Genomic DNA, 18,809 nt, shown 5'->3' on the forward strand with positions numbered 1-18,809 from the left:
CATGTATATGCTTTGCAGGAAGCGTGGGCGAGTCATCACGACTTGTTCAAGCTTGTTTCGCAGCACAATGGAAAAGGAGGGCTTAGTGGGCCAGGCTATGGTCTAGAATAGCAATGGAAAAAATGCTCTCAAACCTATCTGAGAGCACTAAGCCATTTGCCAAGAAATGGAATGTATTGTTGGCAGTTATGTCATCTGATTATATGGCCTATACATGCCTGCAAAGGTTTAGACCCTCAATCCGTTTGAACTGTGTAACAACGCTGAAGTGATTGTTTTGGGAGAATGAGGGTCGTGATGATTAGGGATGTAACGGTATTACGGTATACCGTTAAAGATACCGTGAACCACTTAATTGAACAATAATAACCGTCACATTGTTTATACCGGTATACCGTTCATACCGTTAAGTGTGCTTTTCAATCTGATTTGGAAAGGCTGCAGTAAGCAAGTGCTGCGCAGTCTTGGTCTTGCACTGTTGAATGTGCCGTCTGCCAAGTAGTTTCAGTTGGAGCAGTTTTTAATGCCATTCCATAAACCACACGTGCCTGACACAAAATCAATATGTTAGCAATAGGAAGGATAAATACAGTGCCAAGAAGGAAAAGGGTTTACTTTGGGTTGGCGGTTTGGGGTTTATATATTTATAATGGATAATGTTTTCTAAACATATGACAATGGGGGATTTCCCTGGTTCCATCATTAAATTTACATATAATAAGTCACAGTGCGAAATTTACTCATCTCTGTGGGTATTCCCTGCTGCCATACCAAAGTGTAACATGTCCGTGATTACTGAACACCTTTTGGCCCACAAGTAAACTAAAGGCTGTAACGTAAAGAGAGAGTGCGTGTGTGTGTGTATGCGCACAAGCGTAGACTACCATCAGACTCCATTGATCTGTGGCATGCAGGTTATCAAGATGGCAACATGTTCATCTTCACCAGTAGCCAGTGGGGGGGGGGCTAAAAGCCAAAATGACCACTTAAGAAAAGCTATTCAGTTTGCTTTGCCAGTGGCAGCAAGGCCCCCCCCCCCTGCCCCTCCTCCTCTCCACATGTGTTTTTTGTGTTTGGTGGAAGCAAGGGGTGGCATTTCAGTGGAAAGTATGTTGAAAAGCCCAATTCTGGCCCTGGGTTCCTGGTTTTGTTTGTGATGATAAATCTGACAATTTATGACCTTTTAGAAAATATTTGTTAAGATTAGTTAACTCCACCTGCTATACCGCGATAACCACGATATACCGTCATTTGGCAAGAAGGTTATTGTACCGTCCTAAAACTAATACCGTGACACCCCTAGTGATGATGTGATGTGTCTAGCCACTTTTTTTTCTCTTTTTTTGCATATTGTGACCTTTGTTACATGTTACATTGTTAGGGGTGGGAGGAGGGATGCAGGCCACAGCAATATTGACATGGTGAATTACTTCGGTTACAAACATGAATAAGTTATGTAATGCTTTGTAGTTAAAAACAATAAAATACTTTGGGGGGGAGAGACAGAAACGGACATGTGCCCAAGGAGTGTGCGGAATTGAATAAAAAGAAAAGGCAACGTTTCAGGGAATACCATGCAAAATACATATATTTTTTTTAAACTCTACAGTGACGGCAGATTTGTAGGGGAGGTTTGCAGGGCTGTGTAAAGCCCCATGTCAAGACACACATGTGAATAACTTAAGGGACAAGCACCCCTCCAATACAAATGGCTAAAGTCCACTCTCTTACAGGGCATCCATAGAGTAGGGAGTAAAAGGGAGAGGACGCAGGAGTAACACCGTTTAAAGGATTCTACCCCAGGCTGTAATGCCTCATAAGTACTTAAACGTACAATCAGAACTGCAGTTGCATATATGTTCCTGAAGTGTCAATGTCGAGAACATGCTGTGAACAGACTGGGAACATAGTTGTATCTTATTAAAACCCATCACAAACACAGGCAACATAAAATAGACCACATGAAACATTCTTGCTTCTGTACACGGTCATCACAGGCCACAGGATTGGGTATTCTTTTAATCACAAAAACACGCTTAATAATGACAAAATAAATCAGTTCCGTTAGTGTTTTTATTTATACTTTATTCCTAGCAGAAAATCTGTGCATATAAAAAAAAAAATCTGCTGTATGAACAAAATTTACACACCAATTAGGTTCGGTTTTACGAACCCATGTCAAAGAATCTACAGAGGACAAGATGTAAAAGAAGCAAACCAGATCAGTTGTGCAGACCAAACACCTAGAAACAAACAAGTGCGCAATGCAGGAAAAGTAAGCCGCCTCTCCTTCAGAAAAGAGAAAGGCTAGCAAACCCCTTCCATCCTAATCCTAGTTAATTGATATTCATTTTTATTCTAGGACATGCAATGTAAAAAAATGCCTTTAATAACAATAGTGTATTATAAAAGCACTTAACATCCCATTCTCTCAGTTTCACAAGTCCATAGTCATACGCAGAGATCAATGTAGGTCCCTAAGAACTCAATTTAAAAACAACTTTCACTGGAACTTTAGGTGTCCATGCTTCCAACTGCACAGCTGCAGGACATAAGGCTGGGATAGTGTTGGTAAATATGAGCGCGGCGACTGGAAAATTTGGGGTGGGTTTGGGACGAACAGTAGGCTGTGCAAAAAAAACGATTACAAGGGAACTTGAATAGGATATCACTCTTATAAGGCATTGAAAAGCGATTCACAATGTTTAAAAAAACAACAAAAAAAGACTTCCCTTTTCTGAGTGCCGATGCAGCAATACTCTTCCTGCAAACCAACACATTCATTACCTGTTTACTGAACATGCATAGCAATCGAAAGGCGAATCATGACTGTGGATAAACCAGTGCATTTCCTAATGCAAAGCTCAGTGGAATTTTGGAGGCTAGAATTTAGAACTTTGGCAGAACCTGTTAAATAGATGTATCCTTAATGTTAAACACATTTATAAACAATCTAAAAGCAGAGAAATAAATAGCAAACCAGCCCTGGTTTAAAGGGACTAACCTAGTTAAATCTAAAACTAATCGTGTTAACTTTTTGTTGATCAAAATGTACACGTGTAAATGAAAATCAAAATTAAGATGGAAGACTAAACAAAGATGCATACAAATAAAGGCATAGGTCTGCAATATTACTAAGCATACAGTCATTTGATGTATGTAATGCTTCAATACTCGTTTTTCTGAAAGTACTGGTGGTTCACACTGTTCATAAGGGACTGCTTCACTTCATACAGAAATTCATTAACTACCAGTAGAAGTAATTAAGGTTATCTTTTAAATAAACTTACAAGTGATGCCCAAGCAGCTTTTAAGAAAAGGTGTTCATTATTATTGGCAAAAACTGGAAAGACATCAGCACTGCATTTGCAGCACCTCCTGAAGAAACAGCTCATAAAACCACACCATTAATTCCCGACACACTAGCAGCAGCCATGTGCCTTTTTTGCTTAGCCTTTAATGCCAATTGAAGTTTTTATTCCCCTTACTGTTTATAAGAACAAAATGCTAAGGAATTACCTTTCCTAGTCAAGTCTGTTAATTGAAATGCAGAATTTCTACTTGTACTATACACAAATCATGTTCAAGTGTTTTATCCCAAATTAAAAAATACCTAATTAATGTAAAACATCTATCTATACTAACACTGTATAATCCCGCTTTAACAATTTAAAATCGTATTGGGCCAGAATAGTTTTGAATCCGCATTTTGAACATTGCAAATATGCAACATAAAAACAAAACTAAGGAGTGAAGAAAAATGGACTTAAACGATCCACAAATCCATTCTCTAAAATACCTATATATCAGTATACGCAATTTTTAGTGTTGCCCTTAAACAAAGAATGATTTTTTTCCCTGAATATAAACACTTTTGTATTTTTACGAATGCTTCCACATATGTTCATGCAGTCTCCAAACAAGCATGAAACCTGGAGAGAGGCCAGTTTGGATACCTAGCTAATGGGGGAGAAGAAAATAAATCATCTCAGTACCATCTTGTAAACGCACAGGCCGACATTTTGAATTGCATCCTTCCCACCCTATGATGGTGGACACTTAGAATTTGCCTGCGTTTTTGACTGGTGTTCAGACGTTTTCCAGTTAGGTAACATAGGCTTGTGGCATGGATGTGTTTTTCTGCACCTACACACCTCCACAACGACTCACATTCCAAACAAAACTAGTCGAGTTTGTGTTTCAAAGTGCATAAACGTTAAAATGTACCCATTTACTTCAAAACTGCAATATGTTGAAATATTTTCTGGAATTCTTCCTATAAATAATGAAGACACCGACATTTTTGTATTTTTTGTGCTTGTGAAGCTTAAAGATCATCTCCACGAGACAGCCAGCAATGATGGATTGCAATACATTATTACTGTGGAGGTGAGGGATAAAAGGTGTGTAGGGGAAGGCATAAGCCGATATTCACACTTCAGTCAATGAAGAGTAAAACAATAGAGAAGCAGTGATGTTCTGGAGACAGATTTTGGATAAGCACGAGCTGTATTAGCAGGAGCAGCCTCCTTCGCTGACTGGTTGTTCCTGGGGCTTTTCCAGTTTTATGTCGATCACTGAAAAAATAATTAAGGAAAGCACACACACAAAACACTTAAAATCTGGATTTTCTGATATCAAGCAATACCCAAATTACATCAAATAGCAGACATCCTCGTGCTTACTAGAACTTTTAATGTTGAACATTAACTATTGCCTAGTTTGTAAAGGCATAAGTGCAAGGGCCCATGCAAATGTAGCACACCTGTGCCCCCCCGCACCACAGCTCGCTGCATCCTACCACCCTCACCCACTTCTGCTGCTACAGTACCAACACAGTTGGGAAAACAGCAGCAAACCCTAGTGGCTGATCAGGTGTAATGGGTGGACTACTCATGGCAGATGCAAGATTTACAATTACCAGTCCACATAACATTCAGTGATCGAAATTAAGATTGGATAAGCAGGAGATAAAAGTAGCTCCTGGGTATCCAAAATAAATCAGCGACCAGGAGCAGTAGCTCTTGGTCACTGGGGAACTGGGGAACATCAAACTAGTACACAGTGTTCCAGAAATCCAACTTCCAAATAAGATGCAAACATTTCATTTTGTCCATTATTTATGAATCCTTATGGCTTTCAATATATACATGTATCCTAATGTTTATTTACAGATTGTCCCAAAAGCCCAAAAGCAGCTAAATTCACATAGGTGTGTTTGTTCAGCATCAGTTGATTTAGAGATCCAAAATTAACTCCTGGTAACTGTTGATGTTAAGCTAACCAGGCTCTTCAGGGATACAAGCAGGAGCTAACTAGCTCACAGCTGCCTTCAATTTCGAACCCTGTAGTTGTGGCTTCGAATGAGAAAATAAATATTTACGTGATTCTTTAAACACATTCGCACCTGGGAAAGACAGATTGAACAATCACAATCTGTCTTTCCCGGGCTATTTACTATAATCACTGCCCGCGGCATAAAATAGAAAAGGGACTAGGCCCCTTTTTCGGATGACGGCAGCCATTATTTAACATGATCTTTATGGCCGCAGTTATCCGAAAAGGGACCTAGTCCCTTTTACATTTCAATGATGGTGGCCATTTTGTTGACCTATTTTTCCCCAGTCGGGGGAAAAACATTCACTTAACAGTGAAATCAGGCTTGGCAGGGGCCCAACATGACCAGTAACGGGCCTTCCTTGGCGAGGGTTAGCAGGCTGTTAACGACCATGTCAGCCCGCCGCTACAGCGGTGAAAGCCACATTCTTCTCGTGATGCTTTTCCTTCGATTCCAAAGCAGAGGGTGGAACATTTTGACTTCCATCCACAGAAAATAGAGCAATCGTATGTAATGGGCATATGCAGGCAAAGTAATTACTGAACTGCCTCACCAAATACCTCAGCAATATATTCTTCAGTTAAGCATTAGACACAGGTACTGCACAGTTTCCAATGGTTACCCAGCCCTGTTATCTTCTCTGTGCCATGTACCCCAACTGCCTCTTTGCTTGCTGTTTGACTATGGGTGGCAGTGAAAAAAGAAATGCTACAGTGGTGACTCCTGTATTCCTAGTCTGAAGTCCCCTTTCATTCATACGCATAGGAGTTCTCATTGAGCAGGGACGGGATCGGAGCCTGAGCACAGCAATCTGGGCTTCCCCTTTAAGAATTTGCATAGAGGTTGATTACGCAATGCACGGTCCCACCCTAGACTCCACCTCCCACACTGTACCCCTTAGTCCCATTATCTGTCTTGATAATCCCTATTTTAGGGGGATGAAGGCCAGGTGTACAGCGTAAAGGGTGCTTCTGACTAGTACAGTCACTACGGAGAGAGAACCTTTCCTTACTCAAATTCATATCTTCTTTCCTATATACCTATTGAAGAGTACCAAGCAATAATCTAGTCTCCAGGTGGAAGTAACCAACACTGATGCAGAAATGTTTCAGAGGACTGCCTGCCCATAATGAGCATCCGGTCTTGAGCTGCTGTCCAGAGAATAGTGTAACAAAGTGGACCTCCAGTACTTCAGGTAAGTTACAGGTTCCTTTATTGTCCATGTCCAGTACTCTTCCTCAAGACACAGGGATGGTAGGGGACACAAGATGACAAGGGAAAACACCGGGCTCACCCCCACACCCATCCTCTCAGCTCACTCTTCTCTTCTCACTCCAACCGTCACTCTCAGAACCCTGCACACCAACATTCCACCTCAACATTCCAAGAGATGATGTCACACTGAAAGCAGATTACTACACATCTCCCCCCCTTAGAAACACAAAAGCCAAATACTACGCCAACGCTTTCCAGGGAAGACAAAAAGGAATGACAAGGTATTGTGACCAGCACGGGACCTTAACACCCCAAGACACCACGCTACCAGAAATGCCACAACACAGCGGCCGCCTATGTGTAGAACCTCTGGCAAAACCAAAACGGAAATCCAACAAAAGGACAGCATTAACTGGACACCAACGGACCAAGAAGGAAATGTTTTCCAACGGCATGCAACCAAAACAAGACAACACCACCCCCTCGGTCACACCTCGAGGCCACAAAAATAAAAAACAAGCACTTACGCCAGTCCCGAGCTGCCCCTCAGGACCTAGGGCTGCCACCCCTAGCCAAACTATTGTTAGTTAACACTAACACAACTAATGCCTAACCAACCTAGCCACCTTAGCACAAATCACCTTCCACTTCGGTCTGCCACCCCAAAGTCTCAGAGCTGCCCCTCCAAGCGCTAACCAACCGCCCCCAAAGGAAGCAACAACAAATGCCCAACAAACCGAGGGACCTTAAACAACTTTGACAACAGTATGAGGAAGAACCACAACACCATGCTGCTACTCTGCACACAACCGTTGACCATTCCCTCTATCCACAAAATCCATTTCGAACACACCAGGAGACAACCTGACATACCAAACTCGGAATCAGGAGGCACACTGGCAAAGCAAAATTGACACCACCTCGTCCAATACGATAACACTATGGACAGTAAGAAAAACTCCACTCAACTCAGGCATAGCGACCAAAACAGAGATAACAACGCTATGAATCACTACAGCGAACACTGCCCTGAGAATAACACTCCGCCAAAAGTGACTTACCCTGATTTACGCTCAGGCACTAATGACCACAACATACCGGCCAAAGCGACCAAACCTGAATTATCAGGCACTAATCACTACAGTAATGAGGTGACCTACCCTGGAAAGACCAGGCACCAAGAACATCTAAAGTGACCCACCCTGGACAGACCAGGCACCAAAGACCATACTCACATCTCACTCCAATGGCAACCAACCTGAAACCACACAGGTAGATGCAACCAAAGGTCAAGAGATCAACAACACACGCAAACATAGTGACCAACCCTAGCACAAACAATGCCAGGCACTAAGAACCAAATGCAGTTGAAAACACATGACCTCAGATGCGCCAGAACACTTGCACGCACCCATACAGTGCACTCTCGGACCAAACACTGATAACATTAACCATACACAACATGACATAGCAATAAGCATTAATGCAGGCATCATAAAAACACATTTCAAGATTGAAAACATTGCACAACACATGTTGAAAACATTGCACAAAACATGTTATTACATTAAATGATGACCCCCCCTGCAAAGTCCTCAGATGTAAAATAGCACTAAAATATGTGCAAAGACAATGTCATTGTTGCTTGCTTGAAATCAGTGTTCTCAATGAAAGTTGACACGTGGACCACCACCCTCAAGTCCATGAAAATTCTAGACCCTACACTTTACTTAATAAGTAAGAACGCACCCCAACCTACACCACTAGGGGTTAACATTAGTCCCAGCAACGTTCCATCCACCAGGTGAAACATTAATATAGCATTGGCATTTACAATCGCAAAAGTGGTTAATCAGTACACCTCCGAAGAGCATTTAATTACAAACCACCCACACCAACCCTTCAATTGCAAAAAGGAACCACCCCGAGCCCCCTATACTAGGGTACAGATTCCCCACAAGGCCACAACACAGTGACACCACAGGAAACTAACAACGGCCTCCAGTAACACCCCTATCCTACTACGGAAGCTAAAATGGGAACACCTAACCCTCTAACATGGGCCACAACAAGTACACCTCAAACTCACACATACGGCCCACACACTGACCTGAATTGAAAAACGTCATGGCCATGCTGTACATTGGGTAAGTTCCGAAAACCCATAGCGCAGACATCGACAGACTTCATATGCCTAGCACGGAATGGCAAACATGAGAAAACCACTCCAATGTTCCAAAGCATGCCTCAGTCTTGATTGCGACAGCCATAAAGAACGGGAAGACCCCGAAACTCCTTGCTTCTGGCGCGTTGCTCCACTTCCCGCTGTCACGCTGAAGACCAATCGAGTTCCTAAACTCCTCTGCTGTACAGCGTACGAGGCTTCTACGCAGGGAAATCAACGTGCAATGCGCACGTGACCAAACAGGAACGCCTCTCCCTGCAAAGACGTCATCAACGTGCAGTGCGCACGTGACCCAACAGGAACGCCTCTCCCTGCAAAGACGTCATCAACGTGCAGTGCGCACGTGACCCAACAGGAACGCCTCTCCCTGCAAAGACGTCATCAAACCAACGGAGACGCCGTCCAAACAACTTCACGGGGCCGCATGTTAACCCCTTCCAAGCTGGTGCTTAGTCTTTACGAGCACCGAGGGCAACAGCACCAGTTTCAGTTTCACACACCCCCATCTCCAGGGTAAAATCACGGAAGACGCCAGCATTAACGCCCAGGCTTGCACGTAGAGCAAACCCCGCAATGCCGCCGCAGTTCCATGGAGAAACTAACTCTTCAATACAGCTCCTTGAAGGCGGCATCCAGGGGCAGACCACCCCCTTACATCCGTGCGCACATCCTTTTCAACGCGGCGGCCGCAATCCAACCTCCACCGGAAGAAGAAACGGCGGTACAAGCTCACCCCACAATGGCAGGAACGGCGCTCAACCCACTCCAGGTCAGGGGAACGCCAGCCCTTGGACGGCTCCTCTTCTGCGCCGCTACCCTGTGCCACCAAACAAGTGTCCGGGCTACAACTTGTTGCCCATTAGTTAAACGTTGCCCTTAGCACCATGTCAGGAACTCCAGACCTTGACCTCGCAGGAGGACCTAAAAGGGGCACAAGCTGCGCACAGCGGGCCAAATTGAGACGGACCCGCCTGGGTGTGGGGGGACCTCACGGGGGCGGTGTTCCAGGGTGCTGCACCCCCCCCAGCAGCGCCGAGTAGGCAGTCCACCTACCATCCCATCCTCGTCGCCAGTGTAACAAAGTGGACCTCCAGTACTTCAGGTAAGTTACAGGTTCCTTTATTGTCCATGTCCAGTACTCTTCCTCAAGACACAGGGATGGTAGGGGACACAAGATGACAAGGGAAAACACCGGGCTCACCCCCACACCCATCCTCTCAGCTCACTCTTCTCTTCTCACTCCAACCGTCACTCTCAGAACCCTGCACACCAACATTCCACCTCAACATTCCAAGAGATGATGTCACACTGAAAGCAGATTACTACAAATAGTGTCTGCAAAAACTGAGGTGAGGCCCAGGAGCCTGCTTTGCAGACTGCCTCCCACAGAACATTCCTCCGACAAGCTACTGTTGTGCTTTTTGCTGTGGTCAAGTGGGTATGCAAACCCCTAGGTGTCATCATGCGCCTTGAAGCTCATAATGAGCGATGCAGGACACAATCCATATTGCTATAGTAGTTCTTTTGCTGCCCGGATTAAGACTCACAAAAGTGACAAATAGTTTGTCCCATGACCACCGAGGTCTAGTCATTTTGATACAGAATGCGAGGTCTTTAGGAACATCCAGACAGTGTGAAATTCTGTCTGCCTCCCTCTGGTCAGCAAGAAAGAATACTAGTAGTGATATATCTTGATTCATGTGGAAATCAGGGAACTTTCAGTAGGAATACAGGGTTTGAAGCACCACCCCATCTTGATGAAAGGTAAGGCATGGATCCTCTGAAGGAGGTAATGCAACAAACTGATCCTGAGGGCTGATGTTCTTGCCACCAGGAATGCAGTTTTATAAGAGAAAAGCTGCAATTCCACAGAGGCCGTAGGTTCAAAAGGTTTATGGCCCAATGCGGTAAAAGATTCAAGTCTCACTCTGCACAGAAACGTGTGGTGATGAATGGGTTGGGCAGGGCTATAACACATGATAGCCAAAAGACAGATCTTCAGGAGGAAGTGCGACCAGGGAAAGTGATAGGGGTGAGGGGTGCCACTCTCCCTTGCTAAAGGAGACGCAGAAGGGATAGGAGAAGTGGTCCAGATGCACGTGGTCGGAAAACCAGTGTCTCTCCGGACAGTAGCGAGAAATCAGGAGAATCTGACAATTTCTGGACATTCAAAACTTCTGCAGTATTTTGGGAATCAGAGAGAGGGGGGAATGCATATAACAGATCATTCCAAAGGATAGAAAGTGCATCCCAAGAAACCTCCCACCCCTGGCTTACTGTTGACATTTACAGTTTGGCTCTGTTGCATAGGGGTCTGCACGAGGAACAGACTCTGGAGAAAAACTCTCCCAGAACCTGTGGGTAAAGTTCAATTTATGGTTGGAATGAGACATTCTGCTCATGGTATCTGATTCTAGGTTATCCATCGCAGGCAAATGAGCGGATTGTAACCCATCCCTGTACTGGAAGGGCACACAGTTTGGTTGATTTCAAGGCTCCTTGCTTGTTTATATAAAACAAGGTCACACACACACACACTGAGAATCAGAATTTTGGATCCTTTTAGAATCAGCAAGAAGGCCTAATGTTTAAGAAAGATCGCCTGCAATTCCTGGTAATTTATGTGCCCTGTTGGCTATATTTCATGAATCTGCAGTTCCCCGGATGGCAGAGTAGAGTCTCTAGACATTGTTAACTGGTGTGGATGATTCTGGCTATCCAACCAACAAAGAGCATTCCTGAGCCACATTGCGATGTGTATAGGTTTGGCCTGGAGGTCTCACATTTGCTCCCAATGCCCTGCTATGTAAAGCAGAGTGCAGCACATATGGAGCCTCCCAATTGGCATGAACACCTTGAGAGGCTCATAGTATACTGCCAGTGCTCATGATGCCATGTGCCCCAATAGGTTTTGGAACCATCATGCTGATGTCTGGTCATGGGGTAGGAAGAAGTGTAGCATGTTCCTGTGTTGAAACATTCTCCTTGCCTTGGAATACCATGAGAATCCTATGAATTCCTGTCTGTGTTTTGGAAAACCCTATTGACTCGTGGGATTGCACAGAGCCTAAGGAACCTGCAACCTCACTTTTCACACCTTCTCCCAACTCATGCTCACCAATCGGTCAATACAAAACTGCTAATCAAAACCCCTCAACCCACACCAATATAGTCACAATTTAACACTTCTCCAATTAACTGTTAAAACCATCCACTGGACAAACACACATGCAACCCAGAACACATGGCCCCAAATCTTCCACCAGGAAACAAAACAAGGCTGCATTTCACAAACCACCTAGAAAACACCCATACAAATGCAAGTTGCTCTTAGTTTTACACGCACCAACAGGTAAGTACAATACCTTGGCCCCCCCTCCACACACTCTAACCATCCCACCATTCTGTTTCGATCCACAACACAACCAAGAAATGCTCCAATTCTTACTCTTTGTGCTAATTATGCATCACATGGAACAAGTTACTTACCTGTAACTGTTGTTCTCCAGCATGGGTCTGGCATGGATTCACATGCTCATGAATATTCCCCGTCGTCAGGCTGGGAATCCTCGGTAAAGAAAAAACCAGTATCAGTTTCGTTTCTGATCTGTCCTTCGCAGTAATAACCAATCACTGGTCTCTGCGTCATACTGACCACAGCCAATGACTGCCCTCTACCTAAGCACCACCTCTGGCAGCCATCTTCAGATTTGGAAGCACGTGAAGTGGCAGTATGACCAAGTGAAGAGCCGCAGAGGGGTAGGCGGGAGGGTTCGCATGTGAATCCATGCCAGACCCATGCTGGAGAACAACAGTTACAGGTAAGTAACTTGTTCCTTCTCCAGCATGGGGTCTGGCATGGATTCACATGCTCATGAATAAAGAATACATAGCAGTACACACATGCACAACTACGGGAGGTGGCAACGGCTCAACATTAAGCAGTACATCAAACTCAACATTAAGCATCTTACCTCCTCACCAGGCTCACCTCAGGCGAACAGGTTGCGCAGCACTGCTTGGCCGACCCTGGACTCCTCCCTGGAATCCCGATCGACGCAGTAGAATTTCGTGAAGGTGTGCGTCGACCTCCACGTAGCAGCCCTGCATATGTCCAGCAGGGGCACACCAGAAAGGAACGCCGTGGTAGCTGCGATCGCTCTGGTGGAATGGGCTCTCGGACGGCCAGGCAGCGGTCGGTTTGCCAACCGATGACAGTACATGATACAGCCGGAGAGCCATCTGGAAATGGAAGCCTTCGAGAGAGCCTTCCCCTGATTGACAGGTTCAAAGTTCACAAAGAGTTGTGACGTCTTCCGAAAACACTTCGTGCGGTCCACGTAGAACTTCAGCGCTCTAGCCACATCCAGCGAGTGCAAAGTCCTCTCAGCCGGCGACGAAGGCGACGGGAAGAACACAGGCAACACCAAGGGTTCGTTGAGATGGAAGTCCGACGGTACCTTGGGCATGAAGGAGGGGTGCGTCCTGAGCACTACCCTCGTGTCGTGAAAAGTCAAGTACGGGGCCTTGCATGAAAGGGCCTGGATCTCTCCCACCCGTCGTGTGGCGGTGATGGCCACAAGAAACGCTGTTTTCCACGACAGAAACTTCAACGGGGCCGAGTGCAGAGGCTCGAACGGAGGTCCCATGAGCTTGGTCAGCACCACGTTGAGCTCCCACGCCGGGGCCGGAGCCTTCACCGGCGGGAATGATCTGAACAGTCCCTTCATGAACTCTTTCACCAGACGATGAGACCACAAGGACGTCCGGCCCGTGGTTCTGGTGTATCGGGAGATCGCAGCAAGATGAATCTTGATGGACGCGTGTGCCAGTCCAGCTTTGGCCAGCGTCAGCAGGTACGGCAGTACCTGGGGAGCCGTAATCCGTAGAGGGTTAATCTTCTGTGCGTGGCACCAGACAGAGAACCTCTTCCATTTGTGTCCGTAGCATTTAAGAGTCGAGGACGCCCTGGCCTTTGCAAGAACCTCTCTGCAGTCGGCCGGTATGTCTTATCCTCCAAACTCTAGCGCTGCAGGAGCCAGGCCTGCAAGTTCAGCGATTTCGGGTCGTGGTGGAGGATGGCGCCTCCTTCCCTGGAGAGAAGATCCGCGTCCACCGGCAGCTTGATTGGCGGGGACGCTGACAAGTCCAGAAGGTCCGGGAACCATATCTGCCTCGGCCACGCAGGTGCGACGAGGATCATCCTGCACCGTGACCTCTTGAGCTGGTTGACGAGCCGGATTAGCAGTGGCAAAGGAGGGAACGCGTAGAGGAACAGGCCCTCCCAGGGGAATGAGAAGGCATCGCCCATGCTCCTCGCCTGGGGAAACCTGCTGGCGAACCTCCGGCACTTGGAGTTCGTCGCCGTCGCGAACAGGTCGATCTGGGGTGTGCCCCACCGTCGGAAGAGGCGATCCACTAGATCCTGCCGTAGTTCCCACTCGTGGCACGAGCGCAGCTCCCTGCTGAGTGAGTCGGCGATGGTGTTTTTTATCCCTGCCAGATGAAACGGCACCAGAAACATCCTTTGGGCGACGGCCCAATGCCACAGGTCCTGCGCCTCCTTGGACAGCGCTGGGGACCGGGTTCCGCCCTGTTTCCTGATGTAAAACATGGTGGTGGTGTTGTCGGTGAAGATCCTCACCACCTTGCCCTTGAGGGACGGAAGGAAGGACCTGAGGGCCCAGAACACTGCACGGAGCTCCAGGACGTTGATATGGAGGGACTTCTCCGTCGGAAGCCAAAGGCCTCTCGCGTGCAGATTTTCGGTGTGCGCTCCCTACCCTTCCAGGGAGGCATCGGTGGTCACTGTCTCCTGGTGGTCTGGGGTCTGGAAGTCCATGCCCGCCGTCAGATGCGTGCGGTTGCCCCACCACCGGACCGCTCGGCGGAAACTCTCGTCGAGTGTGATCCTCTCCTCGAAGCTGCCCGTCGTTTGGATCCAGCGCGCGTCCAGGAACTCCTGCAAACGGCGCATCCGGAGCCTGCACATGGGAATGAGGTAGATGCAGGAAGACATCATTCCGAGGAGGGACTTGATGGACCTCACCTTGGCCGCGTCGGAAACCAACATCCGCTGTACCTTGCCCAGGATGGACCTGGTCCTTTCCTCCGACGGGGAGGCCAGAAGAGACACTGTGTCGAGCTTCGCTCCCAGAAACAGTGCGTTTTGCGCGGGTACCAGGTGAGACTTGGCGTAGTTCACGGAGAATCCCAGGTCCGTGAGAAGTCGGACGGTCCTTGCCGTGTGATCCAGGGCGAGCTCCCTCGTCTTGGCTCGGATGAGCCAGTCGTCCAGGTAGGGGTAGACGTGGATCCCCTCGCGGCGCAGCTGCGCCGCCACCGGTGCACAAGGCACTTGGTGAATACCCTGGGTGCCGACCGTAGTCCGAAGGGGAGGGCTTTGAACTGGTAGTGACGCCCTTGGACCACAAACCTGAGGAATTTTCGGTGCCCCTTTAGGATGGGAATATGGAAGTAGGCATCCTCCAAATCCAACGACGACAGGAAGTCTCCTTCCTCCAGCTGACCCAGGACGTGCTGGAGGGTGACCATCCGGAACTTTTGCGCCTTGATGAACTTGTTCAGACGTCGCAGGTCCAGGATGGGGCGCCATCCCCCCGTCTTCTTCTTCACGAGGAAGTATCTCGAGTAAACTCCGAAGCCCCGAAGTCTCTTTGGGACGAGTTCGATGGCGCCCTTCCTGAGCATCGCCTTTACCTCCAGGAGAAGTTGAGGGACGTGAAGTTCTTTCCTGGCCACGGGGGGGACGCGCGGACACCTTCTTTGAAACTCGAGCGCGTGGCCCCGGGCCAAGGCGTCCAGCACCCAACGGTCGGGGGAGATGGACTCCCACACGCTGACGAAGCTCGCCAGCCGGCCTCCCACTGGGGTGCTTCGGTGGGGGCCCGACCCCACGGTCGGTTCAATCCTGCTTCGACGAGGCTTTGCCGCCTTGACCTCCTTGGCGACGACGGCGGGGTCCGCCAGACTTGCCTCGTCCTCTGTAGGCCTCCTGAGCCGACGAGCGGGCCGCTTGACGGTAGGTGGAGAAACCGCCGCCGGAACTTTTGGAGGCGCCCTTGCCTCCGCTGCTCCGAAAGGGCGTCCGTCGTTGTTGCAGAACTCCAAGGGCCCGGGCCGTCTCGGTGTCCGCTTTAATGGCCTGAAGGGAATCGTCCACTGTTTTCCCAAACAGGTTGTTCCCATCGAAGGGCATGTCCAGGACTCTGGTCTGAACGTCTTGACGGAAGTCCGTAGCCTTGAGCCATCCACGCCGCCTAAGGCAAACGCCGTTGCCCAACTGGCGGAACCCAGTGTCGGCGATGTCCGTCGCAACGGTAATGGCGTGGTCCGAAGCCACCTCACCTTCCTGCAGGATCTCCAGGGCCTCTGCCCTCTTGTCGTCCGGCAAGAAGTCCAGTAGGGGAGCCAGTTTGTACCAGAGCTCCCTGTCGTAGCGGGCCACGATAGCCAAGGCGTTGGCCGCTTTAATCGTCGTCGCCGCAGACGAGATGACTCTGCGTCCCATAGCGTCCAATTTCTTTCCTTCGCCGTCCGGTGGGGAAGTCGATGTGGAGGCCGCACCCCCCCCCCCCGCTTTTTTCCTGGCCGCCGCGGAGACGACGGAGTCCGGGGTAGGCTGCGCCCGGAGGCACAGGGGGGCCGTGTCCGGGACCCGGTACTTCTTCTCGTACCGGTCTCTTCTAGCTGGCGTCGTGGAAGGGTTCTTGAGGAGGGCGAGGCCCTCATCCCAAATGTCGTCCAATAGAGGCACTGAGAGGACCGTCTTCCTCTTGGCCTCGCGCCGCTGATAAAGGAAACCTTCCTTCTTCTCCTCAGGGCAGAGTTGGAAAAGCTCGGATGCCCTGGTGATCATGGAGTGGAACGATCCAATCTCGTCGGGCGGAGAAGCCCTGGTGGGAGGCGACGACGGTACATCCTCGTCGTATACCTCGTCGTCCGTACCCGTCGCTGCCGTGTCAGTCCCCGTATCATCCCCTCGGGTGGACGGGGAGGAGGGCTGGAAGGGGCGCGACGGCTGAAAAGGAGGCGGAGGGTGGATCCTTCTTTTCTTGGTAGGGGGAACACCAGAAGGTCCCGGTTCTGGGTCCCCCGACGGGAGAGGTTCCGTCGGCAACGGTAGTCTCGTCCTTATCTCTGAGCATAAGGACTGTATAGCCAACAAAATGGCCGCCGAGTTGTCTCGCGGCGCTGGCAGAGGGGAATCCGACGGGCGATCAGGGGCCCCGTCAGTACCCTCGACGATGTCGTCGTCACCTGCGTCGGGATCCATCCCGACGGGCCGGTCTTCTTCCACGCCGAGGCCGTGGCTTAAGACTTCGACCAGCTCCTCCTCCGAGGTTGAGGCCGAATCTACGACGACGCCCTGCCCCCCCTTTTTCTTCCCCACGGGGGATTTCACGGGGGTCCTATCGATGGGCACAAAAGAGGACTCCCTCCGAGGTGGCAGGGAGACTCTGAGCCCCGAGGTCGCCACCACTGGTGTAGCCCCCACAGGCTGAGCCAGGGCCGCCGCGACAGTTTCGATAGAGGGCTTGGCCGGATGGATTAAGGCCTTCACCACCTTAGGTGCGCTACCCGCCTTATCCTTGAGGGGGGGGGACACTGCCTCGCTCCCACTCCGATGGGGCCTTCGAGCTCGACCGGGGCCTCTCCAGGAGCTTCGCCGGGTGCTCGGCCTTCCTCTTACCCGACCCAGAGCGTTGGCTCGTGGTTGATGGTGCCGGGGAGGGTGCGCCCTGCCTGGCGCCCGTAGAGCCCGACCGTTCGGCGCTCCCGGTGCCAGCGGACTCGCGGTGCTTTGCCTTGTGTTGGACCCCCGTCGCCGGGGCGTCCTCAAAGGTCTTAGAAGACCGCTCGGATTTCTTCCTCTTCTTCTCGCCTGACGGGCTCTTCCCTTCCAGCCAGTTGGCGAGACGTTGATGGCGGTCCTTCATGGTCCGCTCCGACATGTTGCCACAAAACGCACAGTCCTTCTCCACGTGCGTCTTGTCCTCATGTAAGCAGTAGAGACAAAAGGAGTGTTCGTCCTCCTTAAAGACGTTCTGCAGCTGGCATCCAGGGCAGACCCTGAACAGCTTTCCGGGCGTCGAGCTTCCCTTCTCCTGGGCCATGTCCGGGCCTGAGAAACTTCTGGAGTCCTCCAAAAGCGTAGCTCGACGAAATCTTCACCCTTGAGGGGCGCAGACGAATCCGACACGGGTCCCCGTTGATCGGATGGAGAGTCGGTGGAGCTTGAGGCTCTTTTGACCGAAAAAACGAAGTTTTTGAGAAAAAACGTGAAAAAATAGCACTAACGCTCGAGAGCAATAGCACGAGAATCCCAACACATGAACGTGCGGTAAAAATCTGAAGATGGCTGCCAGAGGTGGTGCTTAGGTAGAGGGCAGTCATTGGCTGTGGTCAGTATGACGCAGAGACCAGTGATTGGTTATTACTGCGAAGGACAGATCAGAAACGAAACTGATACTGGTTTTTTCTTTACCGAGGATTCCAAGCCTGACGACGGGGAATATTCATGAGCATGTGAATCCATGCCAGACCCCATGCTGGAGAAGTAAGTATTCCTGATAAGGACATTACATTGCTCTGTACTGTGCCATATCAAGATGTGCATCTTAAATGTAGGTATTTCTAAGATTATAATTATTCATGCTGTATTCTATTGTGCATCTCTGCTAGGGTGTCATTTGTAAGTGCATTATCCTTCCCTGTCCTCCGTAATGTTTACATCCCGGTATCCCTAAGAAAAGGGCCTTACATGGTTTTAAATACCATTTCAAATCTAGGTATGCTCAAGCACCATCTCAATGGTGTGCACTGTTGTGTTTGCATGTGGCCTCATAGGAGGAATGCGCCACATTGGATTGTGTTGTCCTGTTAGTTTTCACATCCAATTATCCCTTAACAATGCACCAACCTCCTACTCAACCATACTACTACCTACATGCTGACCAACCACACTAACAATGGGCTAGAGAAAACACCTTTTTTAACACTCCAAAACTCTACATCTCTCAAATCAACGTGCAAACCTCAAATTGATTT

The 18,809-nt window shown here is 48.9% G+C and overlaps 1 protein-coding gene across 3 annotated transcripts in view; it reads right to left on the reverse strand.

Moving 5' to 3' along the window:
- Positions 1–2,055: 2,055 nt before the first annotated feature.
- RAB6A (RAB6A, member RAS oncogene family) overlaps positions 2,056–18,809 on the reverse strand; it is a 530,104-nt gene continuing 513,350 nt past the window's right edge. For 2 of the 3 annotated variants that reach the window (XM_069640124.1, XM_069640126.1), the window contains exon 8: positions 2,056–4,577. In XM_069640124.1, the coding sequence (XP_069496225.1) occupies positions 4,513–4,577 (65 nt within the window). In that variant the 3' untranslated portion in view covers positions 2,056–4,512. The remainder of the gene's footprint in view (positions 4,578–18,809) is intronic. The other variant, XM_069640125.1, reaches the window with a different exon arrangement.

Source organism: Ambystoma mexicanum, chromosome 7q (assembly GCF_040938575.1).
Source record: "Ambystoma mexicanum isolate Mex_15411 chromosome 7q, UKY_AmexF1_1, whole genome shotgun sequence".
Classification (NCBI taxonomy): domain Eukaryota; kingdom Metazoa; phylum Chordata; class Amphibia; order Caudata; family Ambystomatidae; genus Ambystoma; species Ambystoma mexicanum.